The following is a 21,793-nucleotide window of genomic DNA, read 5'->3' on the forward strand; positions in this document are numbered from 1 at the left end:
AACTGAACACAAACACAAACTGTAATATCATGTTTAATGAATATATGTAACCTCACTGCAGCAGCAGGAAGCAGAGAATTCAATATGGACAGCTTATTGTTTTAGAATATCTTTATTGCACAGATATCAGATACATCATTTCCACATTTTATGATAACAACTTTTCAAAATAGATTAACACTTACTGGAATGAAGTCATTTGTTCCTGATTGGATCAGTGTTTTGGTTCACAGGGAATCAACAACATGTGCAAAACATGAAGAATAAATATGAACATACAGCAGACAGAGACATGAAATCAAAGGTTATAGACACAGGTCAACAGACACGACAAGTAGCTTATCATTTAGACATATCTGTGGAGTAGCAAACAGGGAATGTGAGTTGTGTCATTTCTTCCAAATGAGCAATGACTAAACAGAAAGCAACAAAGCGCTGGCCCAGCTCCAATGTCTGCCCGGATGTAAACAGCGTTCAGGTCAACATCCAAGTTGAAATTACTTAATTACTTGGACACTTAAAACCAAATATGAAAAGGAGGCTTTTATTGTAATTAAACCCAAATTTAATGGATGTAGTTATTTCTCACACGACCAACTTTTTAATCATACAACCGCCTTGATGACATGAACGCAGGTTTTTAACATGGGAGTCTTTTCCTGCCTCTACCTTCAATATGATGTGATTGTGGAGTGAGGGCACAGTCTCACACATGCAAAATGGCCACTGGTGAATACTGGCCTCCCATTCCATTCCATTCTATGTGAGCGAGCGACAAACAAATAAAAACCTTTGTAGATTTCTTCTTCACTTCAACAGGCCTGAACCAATAGCAGATACATGTGTGGTTGACCCCTAAAACGGACTACAAGTCAGAAAACTGATGTCCGTGTGCGGCACATCCTGAGCTGGCCACGTTTGGCCTCGACAAGGTTCCCACTTTTTTTCTTTTCTTTCTTATGGCACACTTAGCTGTTCCCACCACAGCCAATCTTTCACCTGTGTCCACAGCCCATAAGTACCAAATGAAATAGAATTAATTTTATTTAACAGAAAATTCATCTTCTCACCTATTAGCCTGTTAAAATAAGAAGCATAAAGTGTTTGTTGGAAGTAATTAACATGGCTGTGGAAGTATTTATTAACCACAACAAGAAATGTCTCCATTGGGCTTTCATGAGTATTCTGCTCGCAGCTCTGGAAAAAATGGATTCATGTTGGGGAGCTAAAATACAATAACATTTTTTAATCCATTTCAAGGCGTTCCCATGACTGGAAAACTAGTCTCTGCATTTCCAGATTTTCCAGGATGCGTGGGAAGCCTGCCTAAGGCCTGAACCGTCAGAAAGTGCAGCTCCCCTTCACGGCTGATCATGCTTAAAATCTAAGTGTCTCCAGGTGTGGGAGAGCATTACTGAATGTCAGCTGTATAAAGCCTCTAGTGTCTCCAGGGAGCTGTGTGCAGTCTGAGAAATGTCCTCAGGTGATTGGCTCAGCGTCGTTTGGGGCTGAAGAATGAGACAAATCTTGGAGTTAGAAAAAAAGTCATCTTACCAGACCTCTGTGGACCGCTCCTCATCTGGGCAGCAGGCTAGCTGCTCCAGGCTACATTAGCTGCTGCTAGCATAACACAGCATGTGAGGAATGGGGCAGTCAGGCTACCTGGATGAAGCAACCCTGGCATTGTGTTTATGTATTGTATTATGTATATTGTGGGTTATAGCCTTGAGCGACGTCTGTGGAGCTGCACACACACACATAAAAGGACTCAAGAGCTCTGAAGCACCTCCTGATTTACTGTAAGACAGCTCTGAGGAAAGTGTCTGAGACAGTGGGACATTGGAACTGGGCCACGAACAGATGATACTGTACTGTCAGTGAATGTATCCTCTAAACACTCACAGTGGGAAATGTTTTCCCTCATACTATTGTATCCCCTCATAGCTTTGACTGTTTATTTTCCCCTTTGCCTTCCCTTTCCAATACTGTCACATTGCCAACATACTGTGCAACACCCAGTGCTTTAAACTTGACCTAAAACCTGTCTCATAAGAATAATTACAGAATTAGTGAAACTGAAAAGAAATCAGAGTAAAGGTTTTTTTGTTTTCAGTGCTGTTTGTCTGTCAGTAGGATTACAGAAAAACTACTGCTCTGATTGAAATGAAACTTGTTGGAAGGGTGAAGCATGGGCCAAGAGAAAACCATTAAAGTTTGGAGAGGATCCAAATCTCGGGGCAGATTATTTTTCACTTTTGTTAACACTGCGGTCTATTGTAACACCGGTGTCTATGGCAAAATGAAGTGAAATTGTTGTGCATGTTAAAGTAGTTAAAGTCCAGATGAAATGAAAAATGCCCTTTTAACCCTTTAAGATCACATCCCCTGTCAAACTGTACCGCTATTTAACAATGCATGCCAAAAGAAAATCTTGATATTGAAATCCAATAATTACATAGTGTGAACCACCCAATTTCAACCAATAATATCATGACATCCACCTGTCAATCAAGCTTCAACTTTTAGCTACACAGAGTGAAGACTCATTAGTTAGCTAGCTAGCAACACCATGGCTTTCTGCCGTTGTTTTTGGGGGCTGGGCCTCACTGATTATTGTACAAAGACGCAACTTTATTAGTGATTTGGGTAAAACCTTGATCATATTTTACGGAGAAAATATTTTCTGGTTTTCCCTCTGAAGTCCTCCTAACTGCTAATGTAGTTACCGTTAGCGTGCAACCGAACGGGACTCAGCAGTCTCCCAGTGAACACAACCTACAAAACAGATGGAGGGCAGTTTGAAGTCACTGGTACCAAGGTGATTGATGGACTTTTAGCTAAAAGCAGCTAATGTTAGCTTCACAAGCTAACTAGCTAATGGCAGATAACATTAGCGGACCCAGCCCTGGGATACCAGAGCAAAACCCAGCAAAAACAAAAAAACTCTGTCCTGTATTCCCTGACGCCAAACTGTCCTCCACCAGCATCAAATGCTGCATTCAGTCCCGGTCTGGCTGTTCTGTTCACTGGGAGCTCCCAGTCAGCTAAAAGGATGATTATAGCTGCTTGGCAGGGGGACGTAACACACATTCAGCACTATAGGCTACAGTGACCAGTCCCTCCATAGTTGCCAGTTTTTACATGAAATACATAAATATGCAGAAGCAAACAGCAATCTAATTTCTGTTTTGTGTGGACTTGGTGTGAATGGTGTGCTGTAACTAAACAGACAACAAAAGATGTGAGTCTGCGGTCTCTGAGTGCCCTTGTAGTTTCTAAAACAAGAGTTTAGTGTCATCTAGGAGACCATAAACAGACACAGTACTGTGGATGGCTTTATTAGTGCAGGTGGATTGTTAATGATTCAAAGTTTAAGTGTTTTTGTATTGTACTTCCTTACAGATGACCTACAACAGACAGATAAATAAATAAGTAAATACAAAATCTTGGCAGCAAAGGTCGAGTTCCAAAAACATTGGATCGTACACATCCCATAATGCAACTCAAAAATGTCTTTGTCAGACCCTCCTTCCTAGTAAATCCCACTTCTATCAACCACACTTCGAGTTTCTAACAACCGAACAAAGAGAAGTCATCCACTGATCCAGACCAGAATAGACCAACATTGAATATCAATAGCAATCACAATCTTGGCTTCTTACAATTAAGTTAAGGTGATCGTCTATGATATTGAGGTTTTAAATGTTCTGCTCAAGGAATGCTATAACAGCATTCTCAAAACTCTAACCCTAAACTAACAGCAGCCACCACAGGTGAGACGTTCTGGTTTTCCTTTTGGGGAGCCGTCCTGTCGCTGCACACACACCCTGCTGCTGCAGCCCGGATACTTTTATTCCTGGAAGAAATGCTGTATTAAGCTAATACTAAAAACACTAAACATTTCCTACTGCTGCAGCTTCACATTAACAACATTTAACTTGAGAAACACAAGTTGACTTTTATTTTGAAGTACGCTAGTCACAGGAAGTGCAGAGTATTTGTCAGTTAGCTTGACACTGACTGCTCTTGTTCAACAAAAATGCGTCTACAAAACAAGACAAAGGTCATATTCAGATTTTTAGTACTCTCTAGATGAAATAATCGTATTGATCAAAATAATCAAGATGATCACTTTAGCTATAATCGTGCAGCCCTAAAACCACCCCACGACAAGGTAGTCAAAAGTATCAATACTTGGATACTTTTTTTTAATACAATCTGCATTACTTGACGGTTACGGTTTGAGTTTCCCATTGGAAGGATTTTATTTCTCCTTTATTTGTACAAGGAAAAGCCATGGAGAGCACCTGTCTACAAGTGAAGCAACATTAGAGAAAAAAATAAATAATACTTAAAGGAACAACATAAAGAATGTGTAGGCCTACAAAGTAGGGAAAATATTTAAGAATAATAATAATAGTCTTAACTATTAACATTATTACAAATGTGTACATTGTTTAGTAACTTTATCTGTACCAGCACTGTGTGCAAGTTCTTAATTTAAAAAAAGAAAAGAAAAATTATTATATTATGTGTGCTAAGGGCTTTTTTTGCTATGGTATTGAAAGAGGTATTAAGTATTTTTTTTTAATACTAGTCTTTTATAAAGTTTAAAATTCTAGTATTGTGACAACCTTAGATGTCACCTGAGTTCCTTTCTCAGATAAAACTCCTTCAGAGACACAGGAAAATGAATATGACGTCTAAAATTAGGCGCTCTTTAGAAAGCTGGGAGAAAGAAAGTAGGACTGTATGTGAGGCAAGAAACTTTGAAACTGCTGTGAAGGAACTCAAAGTATTTCAGGAAAGAACCTCCCACTGTGAGCTCTTAGTGCTGCCTAGTCTTCCGACCCTGAGTACACACATTAGTGTTCCACACAACAAGACAGTTCAGAAGACTTTGGGATGAGAATCAGATAAATACTCAGAAAGTACTGGTAACAAAAAATCATTCTAATAATAAAATCAACAGCAACAATCACATTCATTCATTGAGAAGTTCAAGTCAGTGCTGGGAGATGCAACACATACATCAGAGAAACAACTGGGAAATTGCAAACATTGGTATCTGTCGGGGTTGGATTGGCTCCCTCGGCTAATCATGCAACACTTACAACTAAATGACAGGATGATAAATATATGTAAAAAAATAAAAACCTTCCCAGGATGTCCCTTACACTTGGTGGTTAGTTTGGGTCTGACCGGTCTCCGGAGGATGGACGGGAGGTGGATTAGAAAGGTCTGTAGTTCCAGAAACTGGAGAAGACAGATATCTGCAGGGATGGGAGGAACGGTTAATTATCTACCAACCAACCAACCAACCAACCAACCATATATTGTATTTCAGGCCAACAGTAGCCTTCAAGTAGTCACCTTATCAATTGGCATTTACAAACGAGACAGCTTTGACAGTTACTGGATCCCTTGAGGACACTGGCAGCAGAATCAAATATCAGAATGGTGATTGGAAGCTATCTTGAGGCTGCCGTAATTGATTTCTTTGGTCAGGTGAAGGCAGCGGAACTAGCTGAAAACCCCACATCTGACATATTATCGACCTGATAATTCCAAGTCCAATATTCACTCTCCTTTTAGCTCTTTCAGGGTTCAATTCAATTCAATTCAATTTTATTTGTATAGCGCCAATTCATAACAAAAGTTATCTCAGGACACTTTTCAAATAGAGCAGGTCTAGACCAAACTCCTTATAACATTATTTACAGAGACCCAACAGTACCACCATGAGCAAGACCTTGGCGACGGGGGCAAGGAAAAACTGCCTGTTAAAAGGCAGAAACCTAGGACAGATCCTCTGGCTCTAGGTGGGTGGTCGTCTGCCTCGACCAGTTGGGGTGAGAGAGAGAGAGAGAGTTCCCACTCTTTTTGAGCAATCATTTTCCAGGACCATTCCAGGATATTTTCCAGGTGGTTTCTTGACAGTACAGGAGAGCACTTGCTGACAAACACTCTGGTAGGTCTGCACTGACTTGCTTTATGTTGTTATTATCACAGCCAGGTTTACGTAAGCAACCTGAGTGAGGACAACATAGATCATTTCCAGGATATTTGGTCATTTTAGTTAAATATCCAGGTTTTTCAGGATGCAGGGGAACTCTGTTCTTTTTGGTCTACTTCAACTAATTGTCTGGATTAGCTTGTCTCTAATTAAAAACTTACTTAATTCCATCCTTCATAGCTAATAGCTCAAGTTATGAAATCCAAAACGAGCCATTTTGGGCATTTTTGTTATTGCTTTTATTGAATAATGACTGATTAAGAGGCATTCAGGAAAGAGAGAGGGGTATGACATGCAACCAAGGTTACTGGCTGGAATCTGGCTGGTTGAACAGTTATCTAACCATTCTGCTTTCAAGGCGCTCCCCAAAATGCGCCAATTTTTGATGAAATCAACAACTACAATGCCTGATGTCTTTGGTTCTCAATGGGCAACGACAGCGTTTTGAATTCTATACCCCTCTGGTTCATGCCTCAGACTGGCTTCTTCTCCATGGCAACGGAGTATTATAGCCTTTAGAGCCGACTGCCTGCCAAAATGTGATTCTTTTCAGAAACAGCACTGAAATAATCACAACTGGTGGTCATAACATTAACCTATGGGATTGTTACGTCATTTTGGAGAGTCTCTTTTCTCTATATTCTTGTAACACTGAGGATACTATATAAAGCAAAATCTGAAATGAGCAGAGTGGTTAAAACTTCACATCCCTCCTCCTTAGTGATGACTGCAGCTTTGAGGAGTCATGTCACTTTAAGATGCATCAAGTGCGATGGGTAACACTTTATAATGAGTACACACTATTAAGCATTAGTTAAGCATGAATAAATACTGAATTCATCATTTATAACACATGAATACACATTAGTATGTAGTTTATAAACACAGTTAAAAATGTTTTATTCATCATTGATAAGCACATTAGTTATGGATTAGTAAATACTGAATTCATCATTTATAAAGCATGTTTCTGCAGTAAATACTCATTACTATGGGGTTTATAATCACAGTTATAAATGTTTTACTCTTCATTGTACTGTACATTTCTGCATGCACTTGCACATCCACTATTCAGACATGTATTAATGATTAGTGACTGTGTTAGCAGATGTTCTATAAAAACTCACAACAAATTCATTTTCTAATGATGGCCTACAAACAGTTATTAATGCAGGAATTCATGAATTGAGGCAGTTACAAAACACTTACTACTCGTTAATTAAGTATTTTGCGCGAGCTCATCTAAAGTGAGCACTATCTATGGCTTATTAAGCATTTACAAATGAGATATAAAGGCTGACAATGCCTCGAGACTCACAAAATGTTCAGTTATCTTAACAGACGAAGGAGAGACACAACACAAAGGGATATAGAACATATTGTATTGATATTTACGGCAACTTCCCAACATATTGTATGAAGACGAACAAGGCTGGTTTATGAAGACATGCTATTGTTGTGATCTTATCTGTTTGGGACGTGTACGTTGAGCTCCCGCTCTCAGCACGTCATCAACGTGCTGAGAGCGGGAGGCGAGATGTTACGTCATATTTACGTTAACTCTCAGAAGTTTCTGACAGTGCAGCCAAGGGGAGCATGGAGAAGCACATTGGAGTCGGCGGCCGTCAGCGGCACTAGTGGAGAGTATGTGTCTTTGTTTGGTAGCACACATTATGGTTGAAAGCTAACATTAGCTTGTCAGCAGCCGCAGGTGTTTGCTCTCGCTCCCCGACTAACGTTACTAACGTTACCACCCGCCGCTACTAGGCACTCACCTCGCCCAGCTAGACGAGACTAGACTAGGTCGGCTTAGCCACCACGGGTGGGTCTGTAACGTTAGTAACGTTAGTCAGGGAGCGAGGGATTGTCAGCCTTTATATCTCATTTGTAAATGCTTAATAAGCCATAGATAGTGCTCACTTTAGATGAGCCTGTGCAAAATACTTAATTAAGGAGTAGTAAGTGCTTTGTAACTGTGAATTCCTGCATTAATCACTGTTTATAGGCCATCATTAGAAAATGAATTTGTTGTGAGTTTTATAGAACATGTGCTAACACAGTCACTAATCATTAATACATGTCTGAATAGTGGATGTGCAAGTGCATGCAGAAATGTACAGTACAATGAAGAGTAAAACATTTATAACTGTGATTATAAACCACATAGTAATGACTATTTACCACAGAATCATGCTTTATAAATGATGAATTCAGTATTTACTAATCCATAACTAATGTGCTCATCAATGATGAATAAAACATTTTTAACTGTGTTTATAAACTACATACTAATGTGTATTCATGTGTTATAAATGATGAATTCAGTATTTATTCATGCTTAACTAATGCTTAATAGCGTGTACTCATTATAAAGTGTTACCGTGCCATGTATTTTTGTGTATTCATCATCCAGGCGAGACACCCACCTTGTCCTTGAGCTGCTGACAGAGCTGCAGGGAGATAGTGAAGAATACCAGCGTATCGTTAAGCCAAGGCACCACACTCTCCACCTTGTGCACGTGGCTGACCTCAAACCGGTTGCTGTTGAGCTCGCTGTGGAGGAAAAGTGTTCACAGCAAAGAGCAAAGAGAGATTAAAGGGACCTTACTCCCTGGATGTGGGGAGTATTTCTCAATTTAAGTGCTATCATTGACTGCCTGTCTCTTTCCATTTACTATATATTACTTCTTTTTGAATGTATTCATTGTGTGCATAATTTACTTCAATGTGTTTCTGTACACTGTATGTCATGGAAAGAGAGAACAAAGGAAAAGAAACGAAGCAGGACTTACAACATTGCTCCGGGGTTGTGCAACACTGAGCTTCCAGCTGGCTTGAAATTCTATAAAGACGAGAGAGAAAACCTGAAAACATCAGTCACATGGCGCTGTGTGTAGCTCCATGTGGTGTTGCAGAGAGATGCAAGTTCGAACCTTTGTTGTGTTGGGTGGCAGCACATGAAGCTGGTAGACAGTCAGACACAGTTTGCTTAAATTGATGTAAAAGTTCACCATCACGTCCCCGGGCATGGGAGGAGTGAACATTTTCTGGTGATGTGGGGAGACAAAGAGGAAGAGTGAACTAAGGAAGGACAGGAATATGGAAAAACAGCATGTGTGTATAAGTTGTGATTAGGGGTGGGCGATATGGGCAAAAAATAATATCTCAATATTTTTGGGGATTTTGGCGATAACGATAATCAGTCGATATCCTTTAAAATGTGATTGGAATTGTCTGAGCTGGACTTGTGTCCACCAAACGCGTTTACAGCGCTGAGAGCTCAAGAACTCATTTTCCGAGCGCCCAGCGGTGTTAAAAGTTGAACAGATTTCAACTTGAAGCGCTCTGAGCGCTGCGCTAAAAAAAGCCCGACTCCGCTGACATCTTTTTACCGCTGAAGGCGCTTAGCGCTCTGAACGCTGAAGCCCATAGGACCCACGTCTCGGCACTAAATCATCTGAAGTACCGGTAGCTTCAGGGACTAGAGGTGCTTGCATTTTCTCTCTACCATCACAACGCGCTGCTAAACTGTTGCAAGGAGGATGCTAGCGAGAGGTCACGTGATCATGTTATGTGATCACGTAGGCCCACTAGTTGTGTGACTGAATCCTGCCATGCTGTAGAGAGCGCTGCTGCACCATGTATTAATGGATGTGAGGAGTTTCCGCGTGCGTTTCAATATTTTTGTCGAAGTAATTTAAATACTCGATAATGGAAATTTGCACATCGTCAAAACAACAATGACGATATTATCGCAAACGATATATATCGCCCACCTCTAGTTGTGATCCATAGACTTATGTTTTGTCTTTAGGTGTGTGTGCTGTTCCACTAACAATTTAAACCTTCAGCTGTAAAATGTTCCTTTACCTTTGCTACATGGCCAATAGTATGTGGACACCCTAACATTTCAACCATATGTGATAGTTAACATATGTGAGCATTAACCTGCTCTTATAACAGCATTCTCTTTCCCTTCCGCTGTCTACACATTACCGTTTTCAAAAATCCCCTTTGCTACAGGAAACAACAACAACCTACAAAAACTGCTCAAAATGGCACGTTACCTTAACCTAGTACGCTAATGGTACCAACATAAACAAGCTAGCAGCTGTTCATTTTTTCTTATTCAGGGATTTAACCATTTTAACAAGTGCTCGCCTCCCCAAGTGCACATTTTCCACTAAAACAAGTCCCCCCCGACACTGTTTTGCAGTTGCACTGTCAGTGCATCTTGGGCTTAGCATCACCCAAGACAATAGCAATAGGTTTAAAGAAATATAAACAAGCCGGAGGGGTTTTTCCACCCATTGCAGAATGATAATGTGTGGACACAGATCTTTATCCAGCGCTGACACAGCGGGATTTTGGAACAAACAAAGTTGGAAGAACTTTTCTGCAACACAAAATTCTAAGATTCTAAATTAAGACAAAGCCTATCTTTAAAGCTGTAGTAGGTAGCTTTTATAAAAATAACTTTGTCATATTTTCTGAAACTTTCACTATATCCTGACAGTAGTACATGAGACAGATAAAAATCAGGTTCTTCTGGCTCCTCCTAGTGCTCCTAATGGCATTTGTAAGAATCAACTAGGCCTAAATGAAAACAACCAATCAGAGCAAAGAAAAGATAGCTGATTGTTGATATCCACCAGGCCTGGTGTTCAGGATTTCTTCAAGCTTCCAACCCAAGTGTGAACCTATTATGACATCACCCCTTGGTTTGTGGAGTACCATTTTGAAGCCTTGAATTTGGTGTTTTTGACCATGACAGTTCGACGGAGCCAGTGCGAGCCAGGTACCTGGTATCTGTGTGTTATAATGGGGCTCCCCGTGCTGGCCTTGATATAGAATGCAGGACACTTCCGCGTTGGCTTCACTTTTTAGACCTGGAAACTCTGTCCACTATACATACTGTCAATACTCCAACCCAAATCATCTTTATATCTTTCTCAACGGTGCAACTGGGCCAATATTATGGGAACCTGTTTTTCTTTGGACACTTCTTTGTCTTAATGAATCCCCCCGAGTATATTTTTTTATATTTCTAGGTTTCAAGTCTCTTCAAATCTTCATAGTCAATCAGTGATACAATTGGGGTTACTATAAATTACAATTAGTAAAAAGAGCCAACTCTAATTCCTTCCTTGTAGTATCAACTTCCAAAAAATGTGATAAAAGTTTAAAAAAAAAAATGTTTTCCATATTTCCTATTGCAGTTATCCTATTGCAATACCACTGGTATAGACCAAACTCGTTATAAAATAAAATAAAAATGATTTCCACCTCAAAACTCCACTGTCAGTCACACTCTGGTCCTAAATGTGTTAAAGCAGTGTAGTGTCTACTGTCTTCTGTCCTGTACCATCAGACCACTAGTGGCCAGCTCGGGCAGCGTCATGGAGGCCGGGGTGGTGAGGCGGTTCCGTGCTCGCGTCAGCTGGAGCATCACTGCATCCATGAGCTACGGCAGTAACAGAAACAGGAAGCTAGTATCACTGACACAGTAAAGGGCCATAATCTGATCCATGTTCAGCTCTGTTCTGGCTGGATGTGATTACAGCGAGGAGACAGAGGACAGACCTTATTAACCTCAGCACCTGTCTTGAAATGGTAGCTGTCATCGTGGCTGCTCAGCAACTGGAGAGCCTGGTTCACATGGTTCCTAGCATCCTGGATCTGATGAATAAACAGAGACATGAGATAATAATACTTAATAAATAATAATACAAATAAGCAAAGATAAGAAGGTATGTCTAGACACCAGTTATCAATATGCAGTGAAATGTGCTGAAAGAATGTGCCCAGAATGTGTGTTAAATGATATTTTGAACTACAATATCATTAGGCTCTGCAGTGTGTATCAGGCAGGTGACACCACTCTCTAACCCTGATCTAACGTACATTTAAACTGCCTTTAAATCCCACACTCACCCTAACAAAGAGCAGATACTCAGCTGCTTCATCCAGCCTTATATCTATATTCTATCTTATAGCAAAACTACAAGGGCAAGCCCCATCAGCTAACAACATGCTAACAACAACAACCAAGTAACATACACCTTAAGCTAACAAGCATGTTACAACATCAGTAGCTAACAACAACCAGGTACCAACATGTAATGCTAACTAGCACGTTGCCATCAATGGACAGCTATCTCATGTTAGCGAGCAACAAATTGTAAATGGTGAATGGACTGTACTTATATAGCGCCATTCTAGTTTTTCGACCACTCAATGCACTGAACACTACATGTTACGCTCACTCCATTCACACACATTCATACACTGCCATTACTGTAGTAGTGTACAGTGATGGCTGCCATGCAAGGTGCCAACTAATCATTCATATGCACAGGATCGGGACCAATTTGGGGTTCAGTATCTTGCTCCAGGACACTTCAACATGCAGCCAGAGGAGCTGGGGATCGACCCGCCAACCTTCCGATTAGTGGTTGACCCGCTCTACCTCTGAGCCACCGAGCAAACGAGAACAAAGCATACAAAGCAAAAATTGATGGGAAGATTTATTTGTTTATGTAGTTTTACACTGTCTCCTTATGAGAGAAAAAAGAATCACATAATCCTCACAGCTACAGCCATGTAGCAACATGATATCTCAGTTTAGTTCCCCTTGTTGTGATAGTGTTACTAACATAGAGTACCTGCTGCAGTTTCCACTGCTTGTCCTCTCTGAACTGAAAGTGCAGCGCTTGACTGCTCTTTGCAATCTTCAGGTTTATGTCCTGTTAAGAGAAGCAAAACATTAACGAGGAACACATTATCTTAAATCAATGTTTTATTTTTACATGAGGGAGACAAACTCACAGCCTGAGTCAGAGCCTCTCCCTGCAGAGTCAGCACCCCCTTTACTTGATCCATGCTGCAAAACAACACATCACACTTTTATTTCAACATTGCCTGAGGAACAACAGGAGAAGACAAATTATGACAAGGAAAGGCTTTACAGTGTGTGAAGGAGGGCACCTGATCTAAAAGATAACAACATGAAGGAAATGACAATCATTTACTGTGTCAGCATATTTGACACCATCTTATACCGAGCATCTGACAGCCACTTCCGCCTCAGGAAGACATTGTTATGTAACAGACAGGGCCTACGAGCTAACAGTTGTAATGGATTCATTGTGGCTACAGCTGTATGCAAAGGTTTGAGCACACCTTAACAATTAACATATTTTGGTGATTTTTTTGATTGTAAAGATGTAAACACAGACTCTAGGGTATGAAACATGAAATATAATATTTTCAGCAAACATTCATGCATTAGTTTACAGGGTCTCAGACCTTCATCAGCTAGTTAGGCCTGAGACATGTCAACAATTGTGATAAGGAAGCGTCAGCTGGTGCCCATTTCAAAGCTTTACAAACACCCTGTCTCTTCTGAACATTCAGCAACCATGGGTTCCTCTGAGCAGCTGTGGATGACTGAAAATGAATGTTACTGATGCCCACTGATAGCAAAGTGTTATCAGCTAGTTTCCACAGTGTGAAATGTAATTGAGAAATAGCTCCATGTGAATGCAAAAAACCTGCAGGAAGATTTAGTAGACTCAGGAGTCAGAGTCAGTAGAAGAAAACCTTACCTGCACCCACATCAAAGATACAGAACCCTGATGTGTTATGGGAACAAGTGCTGTGAACTGATGAAGTTAACAAAGAACTATTTGGCCACAATAAACAAAGTGAAGTTTGGAGAAAAAAGGAGTAGCATTTCATTAAAAGCACACCTTGCTAACTGTTAAGCATGGGGGTGGATCTATCATGCGTTGGGGTTGTGTTACAGCCAGTGGCACAGGAAACATTGCATGTTAAAAAATCTAAATATGTTATTTGTCAAGGGCTGCCCAAACGTTTGCATACAACTGTATAGTAACCGTACACAATCAGAGAGGGGTTATTACGTTGAGCTGCCGAGGATGAAGTTTTCCTGTTTGTGCTGGCTCTCCAGACCTGCTGTCGGCATGGAGAAACGTCTAGACGCCTCCTGTTGACGGCAGAGAAAACTTACAATTAGTATCCAATCATAATCGTCACTGAAGATGCATCATTTCAGGTGTGGATTAGCAATTCTACAGATATAAATAATAATTGTATATCTGGTCAGGACTGGATGCTAATGCATTTATCCAACATGTAAACTGTTTAGTTCACTCCTGTTTCCTCCCGTCTTTAATACTGCAGTTTCCCCTTCACGTGCCTTGGCGAGACATCCCTGGGTCGCTTACAAGTGGGCCAAAAGGCTGCAGCCACAATTCTGACCACATTATACACAAAGTCTCATGTAACATTAATTTAGATTTCTTCACACTGGCTTCCTATCAAATTCAGAATCAAGTACAATCAAGTTCTTGCGATCACATTTAGAGCTTTGCATGGTCAGACACCTGCCCACACTAAAGAGCTACTGCAACCCTACATCCACTGCAGGAAGCTGAGGTTCTCTGATCAAGGGTTTATTGATTGTTTCTCTCTCTGAAGACAAAAGGAGACTGCAATTTTAAAGTCGTAGTTCCTGAACTTTGAAACTCTCCACCATTAGATTTAAGATCTTTGGACCCCTTTAAAAAGCACCTCAAGGCCTGTCTGTCTAGACTTGATTTTGTTGTTGTTTTGTTTGTGCTCACTGACAGTGCTTGAAATGAATTCAATGATATTGATGACAATGAAACAACACCTGGGACACGAAGATACTGGGACAGTATACACATCTTTATTATCAGGTTCTCAAATTGGATAAAATCCATGGAGACACCAGCATGAACTCTAGACTACATCACATGTGCACTTACATACTGTAACGGCAATTTTTAAGAACCTATACAGCCCTTTGACCTGGTCATTGTAAAACCATACGCAACTGTTAAAGAGGCTATTATATGCATATAACCTTTAGCCCTGTTTCTATTTACACTCTATGTCCAAGCGGGGGAAACAGCGGGATGTTGAGACTTCACAAAGCAGCCAAGGACATGATCATCTCACCACACTATCTGTCTGTTTACTGTCCCAGAACTCAGGAATGTGTAACTGTGTTAGAGTGACGCTCCAACAGGGATAAAACCATACTGCTTCTTCCAATCTTGGCTCTTTCTGACTTTCACATACGAGAGTGTGTGATGGTGGCGTTGAGACCATTCATGGATGACTTGAATAAAACTTCACAGAAAGACAAGATCATAGCCCGACCAACTTGTCACCTGTCTCACTAGATTTTGTGACTTTTCAGACCCCGTTAGTGACTTTATCTCGAAATGCGACTTTAGTAGCTTATTCAGTCCATCAGGGTAAAGGCTAAATATATATTCAAATATATTATACTGATATTCATTCCCATGTGTGCTGCACAGTCCACAGCTCTTTTACAAATGGCGCCGGGGTCTCTCCCTTTACTCTTGTGCAGTGCACAGGCAGTCAGTAGGTGTGACATGTGGAACATGTTTGACTTGTAAATATTTATAAAGTTAGTTTGATTTTCATCCTTTGTAGATTTTTTTTAAAACTGTTTCAGTTTTTTATCCAGATATAAGTGCAGGGTACAACTAGCAGAACTACCATGTCTAACCACAGTGAGTGAGTTACTGCAACAAAGGTATTAAACCATATTCATTAGGTAGAACTAAATTAAGAGACTTCAATTTGGGACAATGGTTGTAAAGTCTGGGGCAGTTGAAATAAGAATTTGGGACAGTTGTGGGAGACTGAAGACAATAGTTCATTTGAACCCTGCTTCATTGAACATCTGATTTTAAGGGGCGGCGCCTACCAGCATCCTTTGTGACACCACACAAATAGTTTGGAAGTCAGTCCTGGTCCAGTATCAACTTGTACAGTGTGATGTAGAAACCTGAAGCCACCAGTGCACATCCACTGACAATGGACTTTACAGTGAAGGAGAATAGAATATGCTTTGTTTTGGACTCCTGCAGTTCCACAGAAGATGAAGATGAAGAAGAAAAACACCCCACGCACCACACAATTAAAGGAAAAATTATAAACAAAACAAAAACGGTAAGTATCAGTATCTAAGCAACACACAGCTTCCCATTAACAGTATCCACATTCCCATACCACAGACACCTACACACACCTTCTGACAACAACGACATATTGCACAACTCTCGTGGCCAACATCCTATACTACCTGTTTGAGTTGAGGATCCTAATGGACATAGACAGGAATTAATGTTTGTATTGGTTCAGCCTGTGTTTAGTGACCTGATGTGTGATGGTATTAATGGTATTATCTGTGCCACGCCCTCACTTGTAAGCAAACTGGTAGGGGTCTAATAATTCATGTACCTCTTCCTGAAGCAGGGACAACATAATCCACTTAAAATATTTCATAACAATGGAAGTCGCAATAAGACATCTTGTGTCCAGCAGGAAAACTTTAAAAATGAACAACATTTGCATATTCAAAGAGTGTGGGATCTTTAATCTGATTTCATGTTTGTTGCTCTGTCTTTTATAAGTGTAATAATAATAATAATAATAATAATACACTGTAACGTGATAAGATATTTTAACCTAAAGAAATTGTTGAAACTGATTACATCAAACATTTTATGTAACACTAACTTAGTTTATTAAGTTACACAAACATTCCTGATTAGTACTTTTGGCTTATTATTTTTTTACAGTACAAATAAAAGTTATAAAATTAAGTCGTAGTTAAAGCTACTTATTAAAAGATGTTTCCTTATATTTCTTATAATAATAACCACTACTCTCTGTGATTACTCATTATCCATTAAGTTGGGGGTCAAAATTGATGCCCTCTGAAACCCTCCCTACCTGGTAAACAACCTCATCTTTCAGACACGCTGCCACCAGTTTATAAACGCAAGCTCCTGCTGACCTACAGACGACATTATACACCCGTTTTCACAGGCTAAGTAGTACTTACGATAGCGTAAACAGATCTTCACGTCGGAGAGATGGCCCTCTAATATTGTGATATTGATTTCAACCAGCTATATACATGGGAGCTTACCTTGAGGACGTCCTGGAGCTGCTTTAGAACAGCATGCACTTCTTCTTTAAGCAGCCAGTTGAACTCCTCCTCCTACCAAAAAGGAAAAAAAATACAGATTGAACTCTTACATGATTATTAAACATAAGAAGTAACATCAAAACCATTATATCAACTGCTCTTCCTTTCTCTGTGCAGTAAAAAAAAATTTTTTATTTTTTTTTTTTTATTTAAAAAAGGGTGGGGGGACAAAAAAAAAAAAAAAAAAAAAAAAAGAAAATATTTTTTTTTTTTTTTTTTTCTTTACCAAAAAAATAAATTTTTTTTTTTTTCAAACAAATAAAAAAAAAAAAAAAAATCAACAAACAAAATTTTTTTTTTTTTTTTTTTTTTTTTTGTTTTTTTTTTTTTTTTTTGGGGCCTTTTTTTAAAATAAAATAAATAAAAAAAAAGGAGGGGAACGGAAGCCCTTTTTTTTTTTTTTTTTTTTTTTTTTTTTTTTTTTTTGAAAAAATTTAAATTTTTTTTAATTTTTTTATTTTTTTATTTTTCCTTTTTCCAGTTTTTTTCCTTTTTTCTTTTTCCAAGTGGAAGAGGTTTTAATTTATAATAGCAAAAAGATTTTTCCTTGCTTGCCCTAGCTTTTGGGATTGGCTCTTAAAGGTGAGTTAAAATAGTGTGATTTGATTTTAAGCTGATGTTTTATGGACATTTTATATAGTACAGCCATTTAAAAAATGAGACAATTAGCCTTTAGTCTTCAGGTAACAAAAAGGCAACAATTCTTATTTTCTGTTCTGAAAACATATCTATGAATATTGTATTCAATTTCTGTCATTATATCCTCCTGAATGTTACTCACTGGACCTTTAGTACAGTTGCAATACATGTATTTTTTCCATTATAATAGTTGTAAAGCTTGTTTACAGTGGCAAAATATAGATGAACTTTTCTGTACAGTTTGTTTATAGCTGGATCTTTCAGGCATTTGTACTCTGCACCTGACTTCATTCTACAGGTATATATTTACACTCTCAGGTGTGCACCTAGCTAAACATTATGCAGTATAATACAACAACCCTGCAATAAACAAAGGTTCAAAAGGAGTGTGTTTAGACTAAATATAGCGCAATCCAATTCAACACCAGCACATTTATTAACAAATGAATGACGTTTTGAACTCTAAAGAGTTTAAAATGTATGGAAGAGGACTCATTTCCCCTCAACCTGCATCAGAGCTGTTTCAGGCCTGCTTCGTGTCCAAGGAGGAGCAAGAGTGCTGACTCACAGGGCTCATTCAACCCTGAAGTGTGCAGAATGTTTAGACTATAAATAAAGTACAAAATATGTAATATGAATTTAATCATTGCCAATTCCTAATTTTTTCACAACAATTTACTACAGGTTATTTCTATTTATATTACTGCAGTTTTTATTCAATGTTTTTTATAATGTCTGCTGTATTGTACAATGTGATTTTTCCCAATGAAAGTTATTATTTCATAATGCCACTTCTCACCACAGTCTCTGTCTGTCAGTCATTTCATAATAATGAGTGAGTTTTAAAATATGTATATTTCACAATTTAATCAGTATTTATCCATATGATGTATTATATTATGTCTAAAATCATGTATTTTAACAATTTGGGTCTCCTCTGGTTAACAGCAGGCACACTGAAAACAGGTCTTTGACATCATAAGACACTTGCAATGAATTTTTTCCAGCCTATTCACTACAGCTCATGTCTACATTCATTCACTAATAACCATTTCCAGAAGCATATTAGTATGCCTTTGATGTCTTAAAGGGGGTTTCGGTTCTTCCCACAGCTGCTGGTTTGCAATTACATTAGAAAAAATACATCAGATTTCAGAGGCTTAGCTTGGAATTTGTTTAAAGCTGCAGTGGGTCATTTTTATAAAAATTACTTTTTGTCATATTTGCTGAAACTTTCACTATATCCTGAAAGTAATACATGGTATGTTGCCTTCAGGTGCTGTCAGAAATAACAGGAGCTTCCATTAAACATACACAAACAGCAGTGGATATAAATGAAAAAATATAGCATGAGGCTGGTCACACGTTCACTATTAAAGTGGCCACACCCACTAGTCCTTTTTAGGGAGTACAACTTCCACCCAGCGTGACACAAACATTTAGTACTATTGGGTAATAACGGCCCCCCTTCCCCACTGTCATAGGTATAAATAACTGAATCAACAAGTAAACAGGCATCTGTAGCGGCCATTAGGGTATATAACTATTCGAGAAAGTCTGCAGTCTAAAATCTGGGCATGTTTCAGTCCTCTATTTCTAAACATACTGTAATTACCTTGGGAAGCTTCACTGTGCCAGCAATTTAGTTTAATCTAATTCAAACTAGTATTGCACCTCGAAGTCTGGGACTTCAGAGACCTTTTCAAAGTGGCACAGGATGAGATATCCTCCTTCGTACTCATAGTCAAGCTCTAACAATCTTTTTTATAAAGTTGTACTCTCAGGTTTATTGTAAGATCTGAGAAAATAACCCTTAGGCACAGTGATTGGCTCCAGTATATCTTAAAGCTGCAGTAGGTCATTTTTATAAAAATAACATATCTCCTGAAATTTTGACATGAGACAGATAATCTGTGAAAACATCAGGTTCCTCTGGCTCCTCCTAGTGCTGCTGATGGTATCTGCAAGAATCCACCGGGCCTGAACAAAAACAACACAGCCAATATGTAACATAAAGATCATTTTTATAAAGGTTACCTACTGTAACTTTAAGACAGGACACTATAGGTAAAAACATGTTTTTTTCCTGCACTGGTCAACTTAGAAATCTTTGCCTATTTTGCTTCCATAACATGTCTTCTTTCAGATTAGTGGAAAGAAAACACCCCAAATACAAATTTCGGTGTTTATTTTGCTGCATTCTGTCTATTTGCATCTGTAGATTTCACCAAATCGTTAGCATTAGTTCGCCTCATTTCCATATTTAAATATAAAATAAAATAAAAAAACTTGTAATACAAAGAATAACTGCATTAAAGGTCCAGTGTGTATGATTTAGCAGCATCTAGTGGTGTAGTTGCAGATTGCAACTCCCTTGCTTCATCCTCTCCTTCCAAGCACAGGGGAGGAACTACAGTCACCACAAAACACATGAAAAACACAAACACCCCTGTCTAGAGCCGGTGTTTGGTTTGTCCCTTCTGGGCTACTGTAGAAACATGGCAACATGGTGGACTCCAAAGTCTGAAGATATATACGCTCATTCTAAGGTAACAAAAAAACATAACGATTCCTATATTCAGGTAATTATATACTAGATATAGTTATGCATATCATATTTCATTTTTGATTAATTAGATCCTCCTAAATGTTACACACTGGACCTTTAAATGCTGTTTTCTCAAAATCTGAGCCAGAAATCTCCACTTCAGTAACACTTACATACACCATACCTTGCAGTTCTATTCCGATCTATATTCTTGTGGTTTTTACAGAGAAGTTTGTTATATATATCATTTATAGCCCGATTTCTATTACATTTTATTCATAACAAAATGGCGAAAATTGATTTTTCAGTTCACTCAGTTTGAGACTGTGGTAAAGAGAGAACAGCCAGACAAGACTTTTGAACATAGCTTTATCCAATGTTGGATGGAAACCAGTGCATTTTCAATTAAATGACTCATCTGAATATGTAAATACAAAAAGTGAGTAAACCTGTACTACAAAAAAACAACTGTCTTGGTGTAAGAAACCAGCCTGAAAGTTTCATAGTGATATCCATTAGTTACATTTTATTCACCTGTAGGGTCTCCCCCCACCACCCCCCTACCACCCCCCAGGTTCATGACAGCGAACACTAGATTTGCTTCTTGTTGAATGTACTTACACTAACGTTATTGTTCGGTATGGCTTGGAACAAATGTGCTATACAGGCCCGTTGAGGCGAACGGTGACAGTGAATTCTGACTTTCAGTTAAAAGCTTACCGATACGTTGATAGTTGTCGGTTGAATGTCATGTTATATGATAATTTCACGGTCACCGCACGCTCAGTTTTTCAAGTGTCTGTAAACAGGCCCGTTGTTGACATCATCACAGAATGAGCTGCACGAGCCCAGACTACAGCACCTGCATTGTTGCGCGAGGATGCTACCGTCCCTTTTGGCTAGCAGTAACGTTAGCTACAAAGGCAACTAGCTACTTTACTGACGTCCAGCTGTTATTGTTTTAAAAATGATAAATGCCAATACATACTATATTTACCGACTGCTCAGTCAGTAAGCCAGTGAGCCACACAGCCGAACAGTGCTGATTCCCTACCTAACGTCACTTGTATTGCCGCGCAGCAGCTTACCAGCACAGCTCGCTCCACTTGACTGGCAGCCGACATCTTGGGCAGCTCGGACAGGGACCTCTGTGAGTTGAGCATTTTGTGCAGCAGACAGAAACACACCCTCGATTAACACCTTAAAAACACTGTCCTCTCCTTAGGGTGAAGGTGTCAAACTGCCCACTAACGTTAGCTTAGCGGAGGGTCTGTTGCTTTCAGGTGCCGTCAGAAATAACGGGAGCTTCCATTAAACATACGCAAACAGCGGTGGATATAAATGAAAAAATAACGATTTGGATCAAAAGACGGGCTGCAAATATATCATCTTAAAGAACATTGCAAAAACAATTATATTTATACTGACTGGTGGATTTTGTTGTCAATTCCGTACAAACCAAAATAATGAGGTGAATTTGTTTCGGTCTTTACGGAACGCACCTGAATGTAGC

General features: G+C 39.2%; 1 protein-coding gene across 2 annotated transcripts; it reads right to left on the reverse strand.

The window, feature by feature from the left end:
* Nucleotides 1-93: 93 nt before the first annotated feature.
* On the reverse strand, nt 94-21,575 carry rogdi (rogdi atypical leucine zipper). 2 transcript variants are annotated; one of them, XM_051387016.1, is made up of 11 exons: nt 21,369-21,575; nt 17,034-17,105; nt 13,942-14,024; nt 12,845-12,899; nt 12,682-12,762; nt 11,600-11,695; nt 11,382-11,480; nt 8,950-9,063; nt 8,809-8,858; nt 8,443-8,569; nt 94-5,273 (listed from the first exon to the last, which is right to left on the reverse strand). In XM_051387016.1, exons 1-11 carry the CDS (start codon nt 21,441-21,443, stop codon nt 5,232-5,234), a joined length of 894 nt encoding a protein of 297 aa, XP_051242976.1. In that variant the 5' UTR covers nt 21,444-21,575; the 3' UTR covers nt 94-5,231. The 2 variants fall into 2 exon arrangements, with proteins under 2 accessions (XP_051242976.1, XP_051242977.1); XM_051387017.1 differs by lacking the exon at nt 21,369-21,575 and adding an exon at nt 21,001-21,151.
* Nucleotides 21,576-21,793: the final 218 nt, after the last annotated feature.

Source organism: Dicentrarchus labrax, unplaced genomic scaffold, assembly GCF_905237075.1.
Source record: "Dicentrarchus labrax unplaced genomic scaffold, dlabrax2021, whole genome shotgun sequence".
NCBI lineage: Eukaryota > Metazoa > Chordata > Actinopteri > Moronidae > Dicentrarchus > Dicentrarchus labrax.

Coding starts and splice junctions, on each gene's coding strand:
- rogdi (XM_051387016.1), bottom strand. CDS start 21,443: ATGCTCAACTCACAGAGGTCCCTGTCCGAGCTGCCCAAGATGTCGGCT. Junction 12,900..13,941: donor TTCATCCTCGGCAGCTCAAC/GTAATAACCCCT, acceptor GTTGTTTTGCAG/CATGGATCAAGTAAAGGGGG. Junction 12,763..12,844: donor GAGAGGCTCTGACTCAGGCT/GTGAGTTTGTCT, acceptor TTCTCTTAACAG/GACATAAACCTGAAGATTGC.